This window comes from Nerophis ophidion, linkage group LG22 (genome assembly GCF_033978795.1).
Source record: "Nerophis ophidion isolate RoL-2023_Sa linkage group LG22, RoL_Noph_v1.0, whole genome shotgun sequence".
Classification (NCBI taxonomy): Eukaryota; Metazoa; Chordata; class Actinopteri; order Syngnathiformes; family Syngnathidae; genus Nerophis; species Nerophis ophidion.
The window spans coordinates 30428684-30447507 of NC_084632.1; the positions used below are offsets into that span (position 1 = coordinate 30428684).

The following is an 18824-nucleotide window of genomic DNA, read 5'->3' on the forward strand; positions in this document are numbered from 1 at the left end:
TTCTCTATAATATAAATATGAAAATATACTGTGACTTCAAAAGAGATTTGGAAAGTTAAAGTAAAGAGGAAAGGTCTTCTGTGCCACACTGTTAAGTCATCAGCCATCCCTGACAAAACAGATAAAATCACTGGCCTCTGGTGCACTTTAGCCATTAATGTATTGGTGATGGTGATAAATTAGAGTTTATTTTTTTAGTTGAAGTACAAATTCAATAACTGTGCAGTTTATTAGCGTTTTCTGCTGACATTAAGCTATAAAACAAATATATAGTTGACATAAACACAAAAAAGAGATGCAATGATGGTTAGACACTATATTTTAAAGAAAATATTGCAATTACCTGGGTATGAATTGTTGAAACAGCAACCACTTCCACATTGAATACTCCGCGATGGTTGTCCACCCACTTCATCCCTGGGAGAGGAACCTAAATTCCAATAATAGAGGGTTTTTGTTCTTTTTTACCAGTGATTATGGCTATAGGTTGTGAAATGTTTATCATATTACAATAAATAGCTGTAAAGAGAATACTGTCTTACATCAGGTGAAAGTACCGAGTACGACTGTGGTGGTTTTTCAAGTGACACTGGCAGACAAAAGTGGCCTGTTCGCAAGCGTCCATTCTGCAGCATAGGGATCCACTAAAAGAAAATAAAGAATCTCTGTATATTATCTATTACAAGTGACAGCACGACAGCAATGTCAAATCTATCATCAATGTAAATCTGTCTAAAAGTCAGTGAGTGAGAAAAAAAACCTATGTGTGGGGAAACCTACTATAATGGTTACTTTTATACAACATATATGTGTTGGTTAATGTCATTGTAATAGCCTGTTTGGTTATATTTGCTTTACATTTATTGAAACTTACCGTGTATCCCACAGGGGTCTCCAGCAGTGTGTTTTGCTTCTGCTGGCAGCTGACGTGATAGAAGGTGAAGAGAATATGGTGATGGTCTGACAGGGAGGCAGGAAGCTTGATCTTGATCTCATCATGAAAGTCCGGGGATCTGACAAAAAAAAAGTCAAGGGTTAACCATTTGAAGTTACCCTATAATTAAATTAACTTACCAAAAATGTCAAAACATAGATAAAAGCATTAGGGCATTTTTAGTTGATTTACTCTGGAAAATAATGAGAAGGCCTTGTCTGTTGCGTATGATTTAAACAAGTGTTTTGTGAAAATATGCAAATATTTAAATTATTTGAAATTAGTCCCCTTCTAATGGGAAACTGAAGACAGAGGAACAAATGGAGTCAAGTGTTTCCAAAAGAAAAACATTATGTAACATCTGCAGTTCATACATTTTCATAGTCCCATGGGGAACTGTAGTCTGCTGACAAAAATAAAAAACTAAACCACACAGATCAAAAACAGGCCTCTGACTGAACTGAAGGGTTGACCTATTTCTCACAGGAACAAACATTCTGTTTCGGGAAAATTCATGTACTGTAAAGTTGCGGTAAACCTATCATGGAAATGGATGTAATCAATTTGGGGCTTTTAATGAATTATCTGAAAACATTTCTTTTTGTAAGATGTTTAGGGAGCTTCAGAATACCTACCACTGGAAAGAAAAAAATAATAACCGGCAAAATACAACCAAATTAATATGAAATCAAACAAATCAATTCAAGCAAAGAAGGCGATTAATGAATTTTGGGAGCATTGAATTATATGATCATACAGTAAATATGGAGTATATACTTTATAGGCATGGGCGATAAATCCATTTCATTGATAAATTAAATTTTTTAGTGGCAGATATTTTTAAAAAGTAAAATATAAATGTTTTTCTCCTCCTGCTCCCGCATACTTTTCTCCCCCAGAAGCTTCTGCCCTCCACCGTGGAAGACACCCACACACATAGCAAAAACATTGGTACTGCTGGTAACGTGAACGAGAGCGAAACAAAATTGTGTTGTCATGGTGGCTTGGATTTGCAGCAACAGATGCAGAACAAGTGACTGAATGCTGCAAAGTTGGTTTAAAAATGTTTTAAAAATCCACTTACTTAAAACTAGAGCCCTATAATTTATGTTTGATTTCATACATTACACAATGTTACATTTGTGTTTTCAGAAAGATTTAAATTTAAACACAGAAAAGTGTACACTTTAATAGGGATGTAACCATATTGTAAATATTGTGGTATTGCCATGCCAAAATTCTCACAAAATGACATTTTTTGTGGTGGCCTTTATTTAGAAAAGTATCAAAAAGTATTGAAACAAATAACGATGTACCAAAATATTGGTGTTGGGACAATTGTGCAAACGTGATTACATAGTCGCTCATGTGACCGAACGAAAACTATACAGTGATTTAGCAAGTGGTGTCCCAATACCTAGGGAAGATTACAAAGTTATACCCCTTGTTTTCTTAATTTTGAATGTGTAGTGGTAGTGAGTGAGGGTGAACATTGGGACTGGGCCTTAATCAAGTTTTTTGAGAATTACTCTTTACAAAGTGCAATTCATGTTTGTTCTAAAAATAACAATTTTATTAAACAATATGTTTGCTAACAGTAAAATGTGCAGTATGTTCATGGCATGTACTCGGGAAATTGTGGAATTACTCATCTCCTTTCAAACTACTAGTTTTGATCAAATAAAAGCATAACGGTTTTTTAAATATCTCTGTCATTTGTATTTATTACTTTATTTAAAAATAGGGAAAACACGTCAATACATTTTAAGGTGAACAAATTGGTGATCGCCCAGGCTTAAATCTACATTATAAAGGTCACGTTTATTCCAAACATGTGTGGCATGTCCTTACCGATTGTGGTACACTACAGAAGTATAGGCCTCTTTATAGAAATCAGCACAGCTTGACTTCCCAAAGATCACCTGGCGATATAATTACATGTTAGAAGTGTTAAAAGTGCTAAAGCAAAAATACAACAAGCAATTACTGCATAATAAGCATGTCGTACCTGCATAGCATTATTTGGATCCTCTCCATTCATGAATTGAACTTTCACTGTAATGTTGCGGGCTGAGCCTTGACGGTTGGCGAAGTTGAGACTCTGAGGGTTCACATACAGCAGATTTCTGCAAAGTAAACATACAAAGTCAAAAGAGCTTATGTGAATACTGTATATAGATGTATAAAATATACATCAAATAAAAATGTGTTCTACTTCTCAAAGCAAATGAGTAAAAAGTAGGCAAAAAAGGCCTGTCTAATGTGCAAGGTGAAATATTTTGGGAGCAGGAATGGAAAAGGTTCCGTCCCTTCAGAGCTTTTTAAGTAAGTAAACCGGTTGGCTATGGAGTATGATACACAGCGACACCCTTTGCACCAATGGCATCAATATTGTAATAACCAAGGTGGGAATGTGGAGTGAATGAATGAGGAGTTCTCACTTTTCTGTGCACGCTTTGAGTCTCTGGTGTATAGAAAAACGCTAAATAAATCTAATCCATTATTATTATTACTATTGAACAGGAAGGTGTTAAATCTAATTTACTTAGAAAATGTATGTTTAGCCAATGTGTGAATGTACTGTATCTGCTGGTCTTGGACAAACTATAAAATAAAAACCAGCTGGTGTTTTGAGAGGGCAATGCTTTGGAAGAAATGTGATTAAAAATACAAAAAGGGGGTTGAGTTTAAGAACCCTTGGCCCTTTGTAGCTCCTTTTAAAAATACTAAAACAAGAGTTACCACGCTGCATGTCAGGAAGTGCCAAGTAACCTAGGATCAGCCTATAAACCACAGTGACGTGGTTAATTCAGTTGGGGATAAGATGACAGAGATCACAGCTGGAAACACAAATTCCAAAGAAGTATGGGAATCTCTCTGGTGTTACATGTGAATGCTTCTTGCCAGGACAACATAGTCCAATTAAAATGGAATTGGTTAAAAACAGTAGCAGAACTATTCTCAAAGCTTCAACACCACTGGAAGCAAATGTTTACTTTTCCAATGTTAGATGATGGCTTATACTGTATTAGAGATGGAAATGAGACACTGGAGAAGGTTGTTTTATATATTATAATGCTTCATATTGAACAATTCAATTGCATTCTCTAGGTTTGGCCTTCGCGAAAGTATTCTCCTACAGTATCGTTGTAGCAAAATTATTTGTTTCTGCGCCAACATTAAAGCGAGTGTCGCTGCATATTGTTTATTACAACTACAACTACATACAGGAAGCTTTCTCTCTGCAAGCTACTAGCTGGTCAACAAGAGTTGTGGTTTCTCACACAGAAAAACGTGTGGACAAAAATTGAAAGTAAGTCCTGCGGGCTTGAACCCAAAAAAAGATTGTGGATGACTGACAAAAGGGTTCAATCTGTACCTGTAATTCTACTGTCAAATCCTCCCACACCCATAGACATGCAGCTGGGGATAGGTTGATTGGTAACTCTAAATTGGCCCCAATGTATGAATGTGAGTGTGAATGTTGTCTGTGTTGGCCTGCGATGAGTTGGCGACTTTGTCCAGGTGTACTCTGTCTTCTGCCTGAATGTAACTGAGATAGGTTTCAGCACTCCCCGCGACCCCGAAAGGGACAAGCGGTACAAAATGGATGGATAGATGAATGGATGGATAAACATGCTCATGTCTTGAGAGCAATGCACAGAATGAGAACTCTTATATCCAGTTTAAAAGTCAGCCCCGGGAAAAAAAAAGAAACCCAAATGAACCAATGTATCAATAACGGCAAAATTACTGAGTTAATTTTCATTCATCTTTCGATGAATTGACTTATTGACAATCAACCCAGGCCTAAAATTGTATGAATTGTTTAAATGCATCTGGACATCGAATTTAATGCTCTTTAATTCAATTTCAGGCCTTAATTTACACAAAATCCAGTTAATGATTCTATTGCTTTTTATTGACCCACGAAAACCCAGTGGTCTGTAATACACAATCCATGCAAAATTTTAACGAAAGCACTACCATTGTATGTTATGTAAACTACAAGTTAGTGTCTTACATGTCGAAAAAACAAATAGATCAATACACTAAAAGAGCACAAAATAGGTCACATACTTCTATGAAGGTTTTAGCTCTATAAGCTATGTCATAGTAATCACGCTAAATATGTATCACTTTAGTTGGAATAACAGCAATAGCAAATGTATGTGATTAGTCAACTCTCATTTTATGAAGATGCTTAATATTGGAATTAAAGTGGTTCTTTTTAGATTTTGAACGTCACATGATGAAAAAAACATTTAAAAAAATATGATGAGCAAGCAGTATAAAATCACGATAATGAGTATACACTGTCCAACCATGTCAACATATATCATGCCCAATAGCTGAACTCTGGCCCAAATGACAGAACCACTCTGCTGAACTCAAAGAGAGGCTGGAGCTAGGCTGACTCAGCATGAAGCTAAATCAAGCACGGGAGCATTAATTATACATAGCATTATCAATCAGGGTAAAGTATGCGTGTGGTTCTAAATTTTAAGATTGATCGGACAGCCAATCCATCTAACACCTGTGACCGGCATTGTTGGCTTTCTGCTGATCAGCTAAAGCTCTGCAGCACAGGGAGTACTGGGATGTGGTATGAAGAGGGGATTGTAGTAAATGGGTTGAAAGAGAGGGGAGGTATGTCATCTGCTCACGGCTGTGATTTGTTTGTTCAGAAGGGGGAGGACTGCAGGGGGATTTAGGGGGAGGTGAGCAGCAAACTGGTAGGATTTAATGATCAACTTGGCCTCCTCCTCCCCGGAGTGGGCAGTATATAACATGGGGCAGCATGCATCTCACATTAAGTTACGTGGAAGTGTGGGAGCAGGGTAAAAGGCAAATAGTGTTTCCCCAGTACAGTTAGACAACAAGTATAGCAAAAAACTTTAAAGAAACATGCAGTTTTGCCTATTAATGCTGCTAGCCAGTTCTACTGCTGCGATTTCTCTGAAAAACCTTGGTCAAGAAGATATTCTCACACTACCTTCCGGAAACCTTACAACAGAACCAAGTCCTACAGAGGCAATGTCTCGCTTTGCCATGCTTGATGATGTTCGCCTACTTGCAAATGGCCTCCTGCAGCTGGGCCAGAGCTTACGGGAGTTTGTTCACAAGACCAAGAACCAAATCAATGACATTTTCCAAAAACTGAATATTTTTGACCGGTCCTTTTACCAGCTTTCAGTGGTCACATCAGAGATCAAAGAGGAAGAGGAAGAGCTGAAGAAGACAACCAGTGCCCTAAAAGCCAACAATGATGAGATCAAGAACCTGTCTATGGAAATTAACTCGAAAATCAACAACATTGTGCAGGAGCGTGCACAGCTGCAGAGTAAGGTGGGAAGTCTTGAGGAGACACTAAAGGGGCTATCCCAGAGTATGATCCCTGCTGACCAGATCAAAGAAATGACAGCGCTCAAAGTAAGGGAAACAAATGTATTGTTTTACTAATGCACAAGTCATGATAAACAATGTGTTAATTATTGACAGTGACTAGGAGAGAGAAAGAGAACTGTTAAGATACTGTAACAGTATATTGGTGCTGCATTCTTTACTATAGATCAATAATGTACTTGACACATACATGTTTTACACTGCATATATGCAGGGTTGTTGCAAAAATGTTCTCTAGCCTATTTTTCTCTTAGGATTAATAGTCTAACTACCATCTTTTGGTGATGGGTAAAATTAGTATGGTTTATTTTAAATAATGTAATATTACAATTGTACCTTATTGAGTTAATATTTAAGTAAAACTGGAGAAGACTGACATTCGGTTGTAAATGTGAAAGCAAGTATAATTTCAGTTTTGACCTGTCATTTTCAGGACGTGATTGAAACTCAAGAGAAAACTATTTCGAGTCTCCTCAAAGCTGTGCAGGACCAGCATGAGCAACTAGACCAGCAGAAAATAAAAATAAAAATTATGGAGGACAAGGTAAACAACCTTTTGTTTTGGTCAAAACAAAGTGAATTAGAATTTTAAGGAACTGTCTTGTGCAAAAGTTTAGTTTACTGAGTAATTTGATGAGGAGACACAAACATGTAGAAAGTTTGCAGATAACATTGCCTAATAATGTTAATGTAATGGTGTTGTGTTGTAGTTCAACTATGACAATTTCCAAGACACGGCTGATAAGCCAGTAGATTCAGAGACAACAACTCCGGATATGTTTGAGGACTTGACAAACTCAACTGACATGGATATAAACGGTAACATTATTACATAAAGCTTAATATACAACATTATTGACTATTCAAATGTAAAGGAAAGTGAAAGTGGATTTAGCTTACGTTCTTGAATTGTCTTGGTTATTTCAGATCTCCCCATTGACTGCAGTGAGTTGTTTGAAAAAAACAAGAGCAGGAGTGGGGTCTATGTCATCAAGCCAAAACAATCTAAGCCTTTCAACGTTTACTGTGAAATGAGTGCTGGTGGGTGAAACTTTTACTTTACATACATTATAAGTGACAGTATTTCTATTCAAAAGTCTCTATATATCATAAAACAATAACACTTCTGGATTCTTGTGTAAACTGGCATAAAACCTTACAGAGAAAAATATTTTCATACACTCTTAGATGGAGGTTCAACTGTGATCCAACGCAGGGTTGATGGTTCAGTAGATTTTGACCAGAATTGGGAAAAGTATGAGAAGGGTTTTGGAGATCTGGAAAGTAAGTACCCATATAAACACCAAATAATTCATAAATTCCAAAAATTGCTTTCTAAACTATCGATAATATATAAATGTTGCTTAAAGCTTATCAGAACAAACAAGGCAGATTCTATTAAAATTGTTCAAAATAACTACTATGCATTGGTCTTATGCAGAGGACTTCTGGTTGGGTCTAAAGAAGATTCACAGCCTTACAAACCAAGGAGGACACATTTTGAGAACTGATCTGGAGGACTGGAGGGAAGATAAGCACTGGTCTGAGTACCATTTCTCACTCGATGGTCCTGCTCAGCACTACACACTCCGTGTTAGCCACTTCTCTGGTGACCTAGTTGATGCCATGGCCAACAGTTCTAATGTGAACTTCTTCACGAAAGATAAAAATAACGACAACCAACACAACCCTAACTGTGCACGCAGTTATACAGGTACTGAATATAATATTTTAAGTACCCACAGCATCAGCAGAATGTTTACCATGATGACCGAGCCTCTCACAAACTTTTGACAGGTGGTTGGTGGTTCTCTGGGTGTGGAGAAAACAACCTCAATGGAAGGTACGTCTGGGTTAGAGCAAAGGGTCTTTCTTCAAGAAGGAGGGGCCTTCCTTGGAAACCTGGCAACGGGGTAGCATATTCCCTCAAGAAGACCAAGCTCTCCATTAAGCGACTCACAACTGTGGAAGGTTTTAACTGAACTTAACATTCCCTGCGGACCATTACAACACTGGCAGTATCTTAAATAATTTTTAAAAAAACACCAATATGCAGCACTCAACCAAAATGGGAACGCGCTAAAAGATAGTTTGTATGCTTATATACTGTATGCCACCACAACCTTGATGTTGTATCAAGCTAGTTATTTTCTTTTAAACTTTTTGGTAGAGGCTGTTGTACTGCACCTAAATAGGACGCCCCAAATATAGTACTGCTATGGAGAAATTATAGATTAATGCCAGACAGGTCAACAACCTAATCGGTCTGATCCAGTACGGGCAGAGGAGCTGTCCTCACGCAACATTAGGAGTCACTTGCAACATGGAGAAATTGATTGACCGTGCTGTCTACAATGTCATGATAAAGCAACAGATGGCAAAACAACAAAGGAGAGACAGAAAAGGAAATCAAAGTTTCCTTACTTGTAAGTGAACATGAAGGTGTCTAAGTCTACTTTGGCATGTTGTAGTAGCTTAGGACAAAACAAAAAAGGTACTAACAAGTCAAAGAAACTATTAAAAACAAAACACTATTCACATTTTCGAAAAGTGCAGTTTACAGAGAGGTGATTGTTTCCCACATACACACATTAATTTCTTTAACTAGGCACCCAGCTTAAATATTACATTGTATTTTGTTTTGGTAGTGAGATGTATTGTAAAGTGTTTTCTTTTATGATTTGTTGTCATTTTTTACTCATTAAAATATTTAATTCATGCACCTGTAATTTTGCAATGTATTATCATAAAACAGACATAATTAACGTGTATCTCTAATATTGGGTCATATTGACCCTTGTCCATTGTAAACAAAAGTTGTGTAAATGTTTGTCATACGTCATGTCTCATACACGCTGACAATGTAGGTCTTTGAAAACTGATGGCCTAATAAAGAAAAACAAGCAAATGACTGATATTTTTTTGGAATCTTCTGAAGTACAAATACTATTTTATGTATCACTTTTGCATTACTAAAATTGTGGAAAATCACAATGTCTGCTGGCCTGCGAGTCACGGTAAACAAAATTTATATTGCTGCTTTAATTTTGGAGCCCATTTATAAACCATATGAGCAGCAAACTAATATGCTAAATGACAGCAGAGCTATATCAGTTGCAACTAATGGTGACATCTATTGAAATGGCAATGACAAAAATCGTATTTGGGCCAACAGCCTATGCAACATTATGGTTTATGGTTAAAGTTTATTTCCAACATGCATACAGTTACAATATGATACTATGGCTGGACAATTAATCAAATTTTTATTTCGATTATGGCTTTTTACAATCATGAAAATATAATAATAGGAAATAAATTCAGAGCTTTAAACGGTGGAAAGGATGATGAGCGAATGAGTGAAAAAAGCACGTCTACTTGAATTTTGGGATATTACCCTAATCAATAATCCCTCCAAAAATAAGGCATACGATTTCTGCATTGATGTAACAGTGGACGGAGTCCCATAATTGACCAATACAACGAAATCCAGTGTTAAACGCAGAATATCAAGGTAGTAAAATGCTGTCATTGTCGGGAGAAGAAAACATCTGTTAGAGAAAATGTTTTCAGGACCACTCAATCCCCTAAACACGCAACCGCCCCTCCCTAACAATTTTGGGGCGGTCACTAGAAGCTGCAACTAAACAACAAAGATAAAGCTAGCGATAATAATCCATACACCCACAACACATCTTATCTGCTTATGTTGTTGTGAACTACATCATCGATGTAGGATCAACTTACAAACATGGCAGCAGTTGCAACTTAGGAGGCGCGCTCTATTTTTGTTCAAACAGCCTCAAGTCGCCTCAACATGACAAGCTAAGAACAGCAGCACACTACATTCCTTTACAATAACAGCGTGGTGCGCCACATCCGATCTGACTGCACTAACAATTTAAAGGTTTCAAAAAAGTATCTTAAACAAGCATAATGAACTTTAGAGCACTTAAATGTACACATTTGTTTTTGTGCTTTGACCTAAAATACTGGTCAAATTTGTCCAAAGACATATTGAACCAATAAAGGTTAGGGATTTTGGATTAACAAAAAAACACCTTGACACAAAAAGCACACACTCTATGGTGGTAAAATTAGTGTGAAAGGTAAAAAATTGTAAATATAAAAGTACTACCAGAGTGGAAAAAACAGGTTGCCTCTATGTTGAAGCTATTATCATATATGTCTGATTTATGGCACCAAAAGACTTTCAAAGTTTGCAAATAAATAAATATGAGCAAAATAGTATACATTTCAAGGAGATTCCAGAGTCATTTTGAGAGATAATGGGGAAGCCAGTCATGTGATCATACTTGCCAACCCTCCTAAATTTTCCGGGAGACTCCCGAAAGTCAGCGCCTCTCCCGAAAACCTCCCAGGACAAATTTTCACGCTAAAATCTCCCGAAATTCAAGCGGAGCTGGAGGCCACGCCCCCTCCAGCTCCATGCGGACCTAAGTGAGGACAGCCTGTTTTTACGTCCGCTTTCCCACAATATAAATAGCGTTCCTGCCCAGTGACGTTATAACTGTAGAATGATCGAGGGCGAGTTCTTGGTTTCTTATGTGGGTTTATTGTTAGGCAGTTTCATTAACGTCCTCCAGCGCGGTAACAACACACAACAACAGTGGTCACGTTTTCGTCTACTGTAAAGCAGTTTGTCTTCCGTAAACAGCAATATTGTGACACTCTTAAACAGGACACTACTGCCATCTACTGTACATGCATATGGTTAGAAAAATAGAGACAAAGAATAGAACAAGGATGGACAATTCAAACCTTAACTCAACAATGTGTAAATGAGTGTTATGTGTGTGTATTCGTGTAAATAAATGAACACGGAAATTCAAGTATTTCTTTTATTTTTATGTACATATATATATATATATATATATATATACGGTATATAATAAAATAAATATATATATATATATAGCTAGAATTCACTGAAAGTCAAGTATTTCTTGACTCTTAACCACGCCCCCAAGCACGCCCCCTGCCCCACCCCCGACCACGGCCCCCAGCCTAAATCGGAGGTCTCAAGGTTGGCAAGTATGCACGTGATCATGTGACGTCGCGCTATGAAGCACAGATCCCTTCCCTATCAACAATGCAAATCAAGCAGACTTTGTGAAAGCCAACAACTATTAGTTTTGGAAAGATTATGATCTAGGACCTTATATTCTTGAGCCCAAAGAGGATGAGCAATAAGTTTTAGAAGCCGAGTGATGGATGCAGTTTCATTGTGACACTGGCATCCGCATCATTGCAAGGTGTTGAACATCCAAACTAACAATAACAAACCACAATAATACAAACACTTATCGTGCTATTTCCACTTGCGCTGGGACCGACCAACATAAAGATTCAATTGCAATCCTCACTAAGTGTTAAAAAAGATTTCTTGTGGGGTCTATTTCGCCATTTGGGGGATGTGAAAGTCGACCAGCCTGTCAGACCATGGCCACAATTGTCTACTACTAAGTGACAGCAGCATGAATTATAATATAGAATTTACTTTTAGCAAGTTTGAGACAAAGCAGAAGCAGCCGTCGGCCCAGTGTGTCAACAACAGCAGCACCACATCTCTTCCCCATATTTGCGTAATTCCAGTATGACTGTAAGAGTGCAGAAGTGTTACTACTGTGACGTCAATCTCTGAAAATAGCCGAGGGTTTTCAGAGCGCAATATTCAAAATGGCTGACTGAATTTGTGGCATTTTGTAATGTTTAAACAGTGTTTTCACATACTTAGTGGATTGTAAATACAATTGGATATGATGTATTGGATACAATGAAACACAAATAAGCATGTAAAGTAAACTTGTTTTTCCACTCTACTGGTACTTTAAAACGTAAAAACTAAATTATTTTGTTTTTTATATTGCAATTGTTATACGTTTTTTTATTGCTATTATTTTACTTGTGGTTTATTTATTACGAATATCTGTTTTTTTCAACTACATTCAAAGTTGAGATTTGGTGGTACAACAAATACTCCATCCATCCATCCATCATTTTCCGCTTATCTGAGGTCGGGTCGCGGGTGCAACAGCTTAAGCAGGGAAACCCAGACTTCCCTCTCCCCAGCCACTTCGTTTAGCTCTTCCCGGGGGATCCCGAGGCGTTCCCAGGCCAGCCGGGAGACATAGTCTTCCCAACGTGTCCTGGGTCTTCCCCGTGGCCTCCTACCGGTTGGACGTGCCCTAAACACCTCCCTAGGGAGGCGTTCGGGTGGCATCCTGACCAGATGCCCGAACCACCTCATCTGGCTCCTTTTCCTCTTGATGTGAAAGAGCAGCGGCTTTACTTTGAGTTCCTCCCGGATGGCAGAGCTTCTCACCCTATCTCTAAGGGAGAGCCCCGCCACACGGCGGAGGAAACTCATTTCGGCCGCTTGTACCCGTGATCTTATCCTTTCGGTCATGACCCAAAGCTCATGACCATAGGTGAGGATGGGAACGTAGATCGACCGGTAAATTGAGAGCTTTGCCTTCCGGCTCAGCCCCTTCTTCACCACAACGGATCGGTACAACGTCCGCATTACTGAAGACGCCGCACCGATCCGCCTGTCGATCTCACGATCCACTCTTCCCTCACTCGTGAACAAGACTCCTAGGTACTTGAACTCCTCCACTTGGGGCAGGGTCTCCTCCCCAACCCGGAGATGGCATTCCACCCTTTTCCGGGCGAGAACCATGGACTCGGACTTGGAGGTGCTGATTCTCATTCCGGTCGCTTCACACTCGGCTGCGAACCGATCCAGCGAGAGCTGAAGATCCCGGTCAGATGAAGCCATCAGGACCACATCATCTGCAAAAAGCAGAGACCTAATCCTGCGGTTGCCAAACCGGAACCCCTCAACGCCTTGACTGCGCCTAGAAATTCTGTCCATAAAAGTTATGAACAGAATCGGTGACAAAGGACAGCCTTGGCGGAGTCCAACCCTCACTGGAAATGTGTTCGACTTACTGCCGGCAATGCGGACCTAGCTCTGGCACTGATCGTACAGGGAACGGACCGCCACTATAAGACAGTCCGATACCCCATACTCTCTGAGCACTCCCCACAGGACTTCCCGAGGGACACGGTCGAATGCCTTCTCCAAGTCCACAAAGCACATGTAGACTGGTTGGGCAAACTCCCATGCACCCTCAAGAACCCTGCCGAGAGTATAGAGCTGGTCCACAGTTCCACGACCAGGACGAAAACAACAAATACTCATGTTTTCAAATTAATAAATAGTTGTGTAATTAATCATGATTACAATATCAATCAAAATAATTGTGATTATTACTTTTGCCATAATTCTCCAGCCCTATATAATACATCACATTTTTTTCAGTTTCTCATTACATTTTCAAAAAGGAGTAGAAAGAAGCAGAGCTTATTAAGTCCTAACCCTTTTTCCACTTCATAGCAATTATTAACATATTTATTCACTTCCTGTTGTCCATTTATACATAATTTACTTCACAAATAATAAATTAAGTTATCAATAAATAGTTAAATGAGTTAAAAATTACATGATAAGATAAATAAGATTCTCATTTACAAAAGAAGTATAAAAAAAAAATTCAGGGTTTTTCTTCTTTGTACTTGGTAAACACTTTAATTGAGTTTTAACATTTTTTTAAACTGGATCATATTACTACAGTTTGATTTCTTTGCCTAATCCATTCCATAATTTAATTACACATACTGATACACTCAACATTTTCAGTGTTGTATGTGCATACAAATGTTTTAAACGAGCCTTTTCTCTAAGGTTACATTTAAAAATATAAACCTCCATGTTGCGATATCCCTGCAAGAAGCTCTCACTGACAAGTGAGGATTTATAACAGCCAGGAAACTAAGTATTTAGGCTAATAAGATAGATTTTTGGTACTCAGAGTCACAAATGATACAATAACATTCCAAAGTATTTTATTAAAATAGAAAGGTGTGGAACGATTGTAGACTGTACCTGTATGTGGTGTTTGGCACATATACATCCCTGGCAGGAAACTCCAATATCTCTCTGGTGGGTCGCACTCTGCTGTCTGGGTAAGGTTTAACCTGCAGAAGGTCAGGTGTCAAGCAATAGTGGGGGTTCTCTGGAGCTGGGGAAATGTCCAACTTCAATTGGGCTGCAGGGAAAAGACAGTAAGAGTAAGTTTGGTCAACCAACTGATTTTTACAAGGGGCATCTAAGAGCACTCTTCTCTCTTCTATGAGATGTATATACCTGTGATGGGTCTGAGTCTCCTCAACACTGAAGAAGGTCGTCTCATATCAGCAAGAAATTTGTACAAGTCCTCATCACTGAGTCTATCACCCTCCTAAAGCCAACATGCAGATCATGAGATTGAACAATCTGACACGTACAATGAGCCAAGTTACCGATGAGGGACCGAACTGCTGGTCAATAAGACTAAAATAGCCACAAACAATGGCGTTTAAAAAGACAATATTCTGAGCTATGCTATCTCCCACAATCAGTGTAGTCAGGGAGAACAGTCATTTTAGGCAATGTTTTACTATTATACGAAGATGGACACCAGCAGGACCGGAAAGAACAGAACTGGTTTGTAGTGAAGCGGGGAAACAGACTCGGGAAGAAAGGCCTTAGACGCCCAGAGAAGCTTCAGGCGTGTGCAAGAAGCTAAGCTGTGGGCGGAAAAGCATACCTCAGTAAGAGGGGAATGTCGGCTAAAAGGCTATGAAAGCTGGATCGCTGCCAACGGTTTGGTTTCTAATGGTTGGAAAACCAAATAATTTCTATACCTAGCTATAAGCTAAAGCTAGCAAGTACAAACCCTGTTTCCATATGAGTTGAGAAATTGTGTTAGATGTAAATATAAACGGAATACATCCATCCATCCATCCATTTCCTACCGCTTATTCCCTTTTGGGGACGCAGAATACAATGGTTTGCAAATCCTTTTCAACCCATATTCAGTTGAACATGCTACAAAGACAACACATTTGATGTTCAAACTCCATCCATCCATTTTCTACCGCTTATTCCCTTTGGGGTAGCGGGGGGCGCTGGTGCCTATCTCAGCTAAACCGGGCGGAAGGTGTCGCCACCTCATGATGTTCAAACTGATAAACATTTTTTTTTTGCAAATAATCATTAACTTTAGATTTTGATGCCAGCAACATGTGACAAAGCAGTTGGGAAAGGTGGCAATAAATACTGATAAAGTTGAGGAATGCTCATCAAACACTTATTTGGAACATCCCACAGGTGTGCAGGCTAATTGGGAAAAGGTGAGTGCCATGATTGGGTATAAAAACAGCTTCCCAAAAAATGCGCAGTCTTTCACAAGAAAGGATGGGGTGAGGTACACCCATGTGTCCACAACTGCATGAGCAAATAGTCAAACAGTTTAAGAACAACGTTGCTCAAAGTGTAATTGCAAGAAATTTAAGGATTTCAACATCTACGGTGCATAATATCATCTGGAGAAATCACTTCACGCCGGAAACAAACATTGAATGACCGTGACCTTCGATCCCTCAGACATGCTGCCATCTAAGTGCCGTCTTTTTCATGGACGCGCCTGCTTATTTCAGCAAGACAATGCCAAGCCACATCAGCACGTGTTACAACAGCAGGGCTTTGTAAAAAAGAGTGCGGGTACTTTCCTGGCCCGCTTGCCGTCCAGACCTGTCTCCCATCAAAAATGTGTGGCGCATTATAAAGCGTAAAATACGACAGCGGAGACCCCGGACAGTTGAACGACAGAAACTCTACATAAAACAAGAATGGGAAAGAATTCCACTTTCAAAGCTTCAACAATGAGTTTCCTCAATTCCCAAACGTTTATTGAATGTAGTTAAAAGAAAAGGTGATGTAACACAGTGGTCAACATGCTCTTTCTCAACTACTTTGGCACGTGTTGCAGCCATGAAATTCTAAGTTAATTATTATTTGCAAAAAATAAAAATAAAGTTTATGAGTTTGAACATCAAATATGTTTTCTTTGTAGTGCATTCAATTGAATATGGGTTGAAAAGGATTTGCAAATCATTGTATTCCGTTTATATTTACATCTAACACAATTTCCAAACTCATATGGAAACGGGATTTGTAAGACTGGATGTTTTGGGGCAGGTAATACAGCGTTTACTGTGGCATTTGGTACGCTCCCTAGCAGTGAGAAAGCTTGTAACTCAAATTTTCTTGTAACTTCAAGCATAAAATAAAGCAGAGAGACCGCTCATATCTCAAAATACTCGAATGTAAATGGGTACTCGTGAGATGAGGTACCACTTAAGAGTAGAGATGAGGCTGTGCAGACCTGTTTAAAGAAGTTGGTGATGGTGAGAGTAGCAGGTCGGAAACCAGTGAGACTACATGATTCATCTCCACTTGTGGTTCTCTCTAGAGATCGTCTTCCCATTATGCTTGAGTTCCTTCGTTCTGACCATGAGCCTTTTCTCTCTGTAATAAGAAAGTAAGTTCACACTAATTAAGAGAAAATTAAGAATGTGCTAAAATATTTTCTTGTAAACCTTGTTTCCAAACTTAGTCCACTGGGCTAAAGAGTAACCATTGCATTACATTTAAGCTTTAAAATTAACACAAAATATACAGTCTTCCTAGAAATAACATTCTACCACCATTGCTAGCTAGGAACCCTTGGAAGCGAGAAGTTAGAAAAACACCAAGGGTCAAACCAAAAAATAAAATTGTAAAAATCAATATGACTGGACACTATAGACATTTTGTTGTGTTTGAGTATGCTTTAGTTATTAATTAGCATTGCAAAGTTGTTTTTTAGATAAAGAAGTGCAATATTTTTAAAGCCATGAGTTGTATGCATGACCACAAGACCTCTGTTATCTTTTGCACAAGCAAGACTGACAAACACTGATTCTATGCGTTCACGTACACAGAAACACACACACGCACAGACACACATAAAGAGAATATTAAAAGAAAAATACCTGAAAGGCTCATCTCCAGCTCAGTATCTCTCTCAAGACTGCCAGCACTGTTGACAATATTCATTAGGTGAATCGCAGTCCAAGCAAAGGGCATGCGATACCGGCCCAGGCGTTGGCAGAATTGGTCGGACTGGGCGCGGAGTTTCTCCAATTTCTCTTTATTCTACAAAAAAGAGACACCACCCAACATAAGTGGTGTGTAGACTTATTGGACAACACTTAGAGTACAGAATTATTATGCATCTAAATGTTTTTTTTTTCTTCCATCTCACACTTCTTGTTGTGAGAATCAGTGTCATGTAGGCAGGCAATGGAGGCAGGTCACCACTGATCTGTGTTATTTTGTGCTGCAACATCCACAGCCTCCCAGATAATGTTAAAGGAGAACTGGTTTATTTCTTACATGTTGCCTCTCATTAACAATCTATATGTAAGACAATAACACATACCGTATGTTTTTCTTTTTTTTATGGATTCTAATTTGTAATATACAGCAAGTAAAATGTTGCTACAATGATAATCAGCTAATGGTGGTAATCTCTTGCTTCCATAAAGCCCTCTAAAAAAACATCCAAAAACCGCCAACAATATTCTATTTACATGTCATAACCTGACTATTAAAAAAGTATTATTGATTTTGTTATTATAAGTGCGAACGCAGATGGACTTTGTTCAGCGGCGCCATGATCACAGACAGCGAACTGGCTTGTGCTGTTATATTTACCTATTGAGCAGGTGAGCTGCATCGCCTCTAAATTGGTAAAAGTTTATTGTCGATTATAAATCACGCCTCTCAATTGTATAGTACAAAGCTGTGGCCATTAACCGAGGAGTTTGTCAACTTTGACATTCAATTTAGACCCATATATGGCGAAAAAGACACGAAAAGACGCCTTTTTTGTTTTTGTCAGTTTTCTTACCTGCATGAGGATTAGGATTAATTCTTCATCGAAACAGAAAAAAAATGAATTCCATCACTCGGCATCCTACTGAGAGCAGATATTGTACAGTTAGTGATTGTTTTATCATGATCGTAGTTTGTATTTCTTGTTTAACACTTAGCAATAGTGCCACTTGCTGGATCTGCTTATCACTTCGCTTCTGAAACTTTTAACTTTTCCTCATATTCAGGCTAAAAAATACAAAGTTCTGGATCATCGTTTGTCCTCAATTAGTCTTTGTTGGCTCTCATGAAATTTGCCATGAGTACTTGTTGTTTTTGTCAAAGGAAATAGCAAACATTCTAATGCCTGTGTAATTAATTCACAGACATACACTTAAAATGTGCAAAATAGGTAAATATTACATGCTATTATGAATGTGCTGTTACTACATTACATATACTGTATTTACAGCATGAATATAAAACGTTGATGGAGGTTTTAGGAGGTTTTTAAAGCGCTTTATAGCCACAGCAAAGCGAATCCCATTACCTCTTTTGTTAGCCGACTTGCTAGCGTTTATTTACGAGTTAGATTGCATGAAAAAAAGAATAACGTGTGTTCTTGTCTTAGATAAAGTTTGTGAATGATATTGTTTT

The 18824-nt window shown here is 38.5% G+C and overlaps 2 protein-coding genes across 16 annotated transcripts in view; one reads left to right on the forward strand and one right to left on the reverse strand.

Moving 5' to 3' along the window:
• Window positions 1–18824, reverse strand: part of dock7 (dedicator of cytokinesis 7) — a 91462-nt gene that overhangs the window by 53408 nt on the left and 19230 nt on the right. For all 15 annotated transcript variants that reach the window (XM_061883673.1, XM_061883670.1, XM_061883684.1 and 12 more), the window contains exons 11-19: window positions 17285–17447; window positions 16636–16778; window positions 14574–14667; window positions 14313–14475; window positions 2943–3060; window positions 2786–2856; window positions 875–1013; window positions 543–644; window positions 344–430 (exon numbers count right to left, since the gene is read on the reverse strand). In XM_061883673.1, coding sequence (XP_061739657.1) covers window positions 344–430; window positions 543–644; window positions 875–1013; window positions 2786–2856; window positions 2943–3060; window positions 14313–14475; window positions 14574–14667; window positions 16636–16778; window positions 17285–17447 — 1080 coding nt within the window. The remainder of the gene's footprint in view (window positions 1–343; window positions 431–542; window positions 645–874; window positions 1014–2785; window positions 2857–2942; window positions 3061–14312; window positions 14476–14573; window positions 14668–16635; window positions 16779–17284; window positions 17448–18824) is intronic.
• On the forward strand, window positions 5738–9266 carry angptl3 (angiopoietin-like 3). Its single transcript, XM_061883669.1, has 7 exons — window positions 5738–6367; window positions 6774–6884; window positions 7051–7159; window positions 7268–7381; window positions 7529–7624; window positions 7782–8054; window positions 8138–9266. Exons 1-7 carry the CDS (start codon window positions 5843–5845, stop codon window positions 8320–8322), a joined length of 1413 nt encoding a protein of 470 aa, XP_061739653.1. The 5' UTR covers window positions 5738–5842; the 3' UTR covers window positions 8323–9266.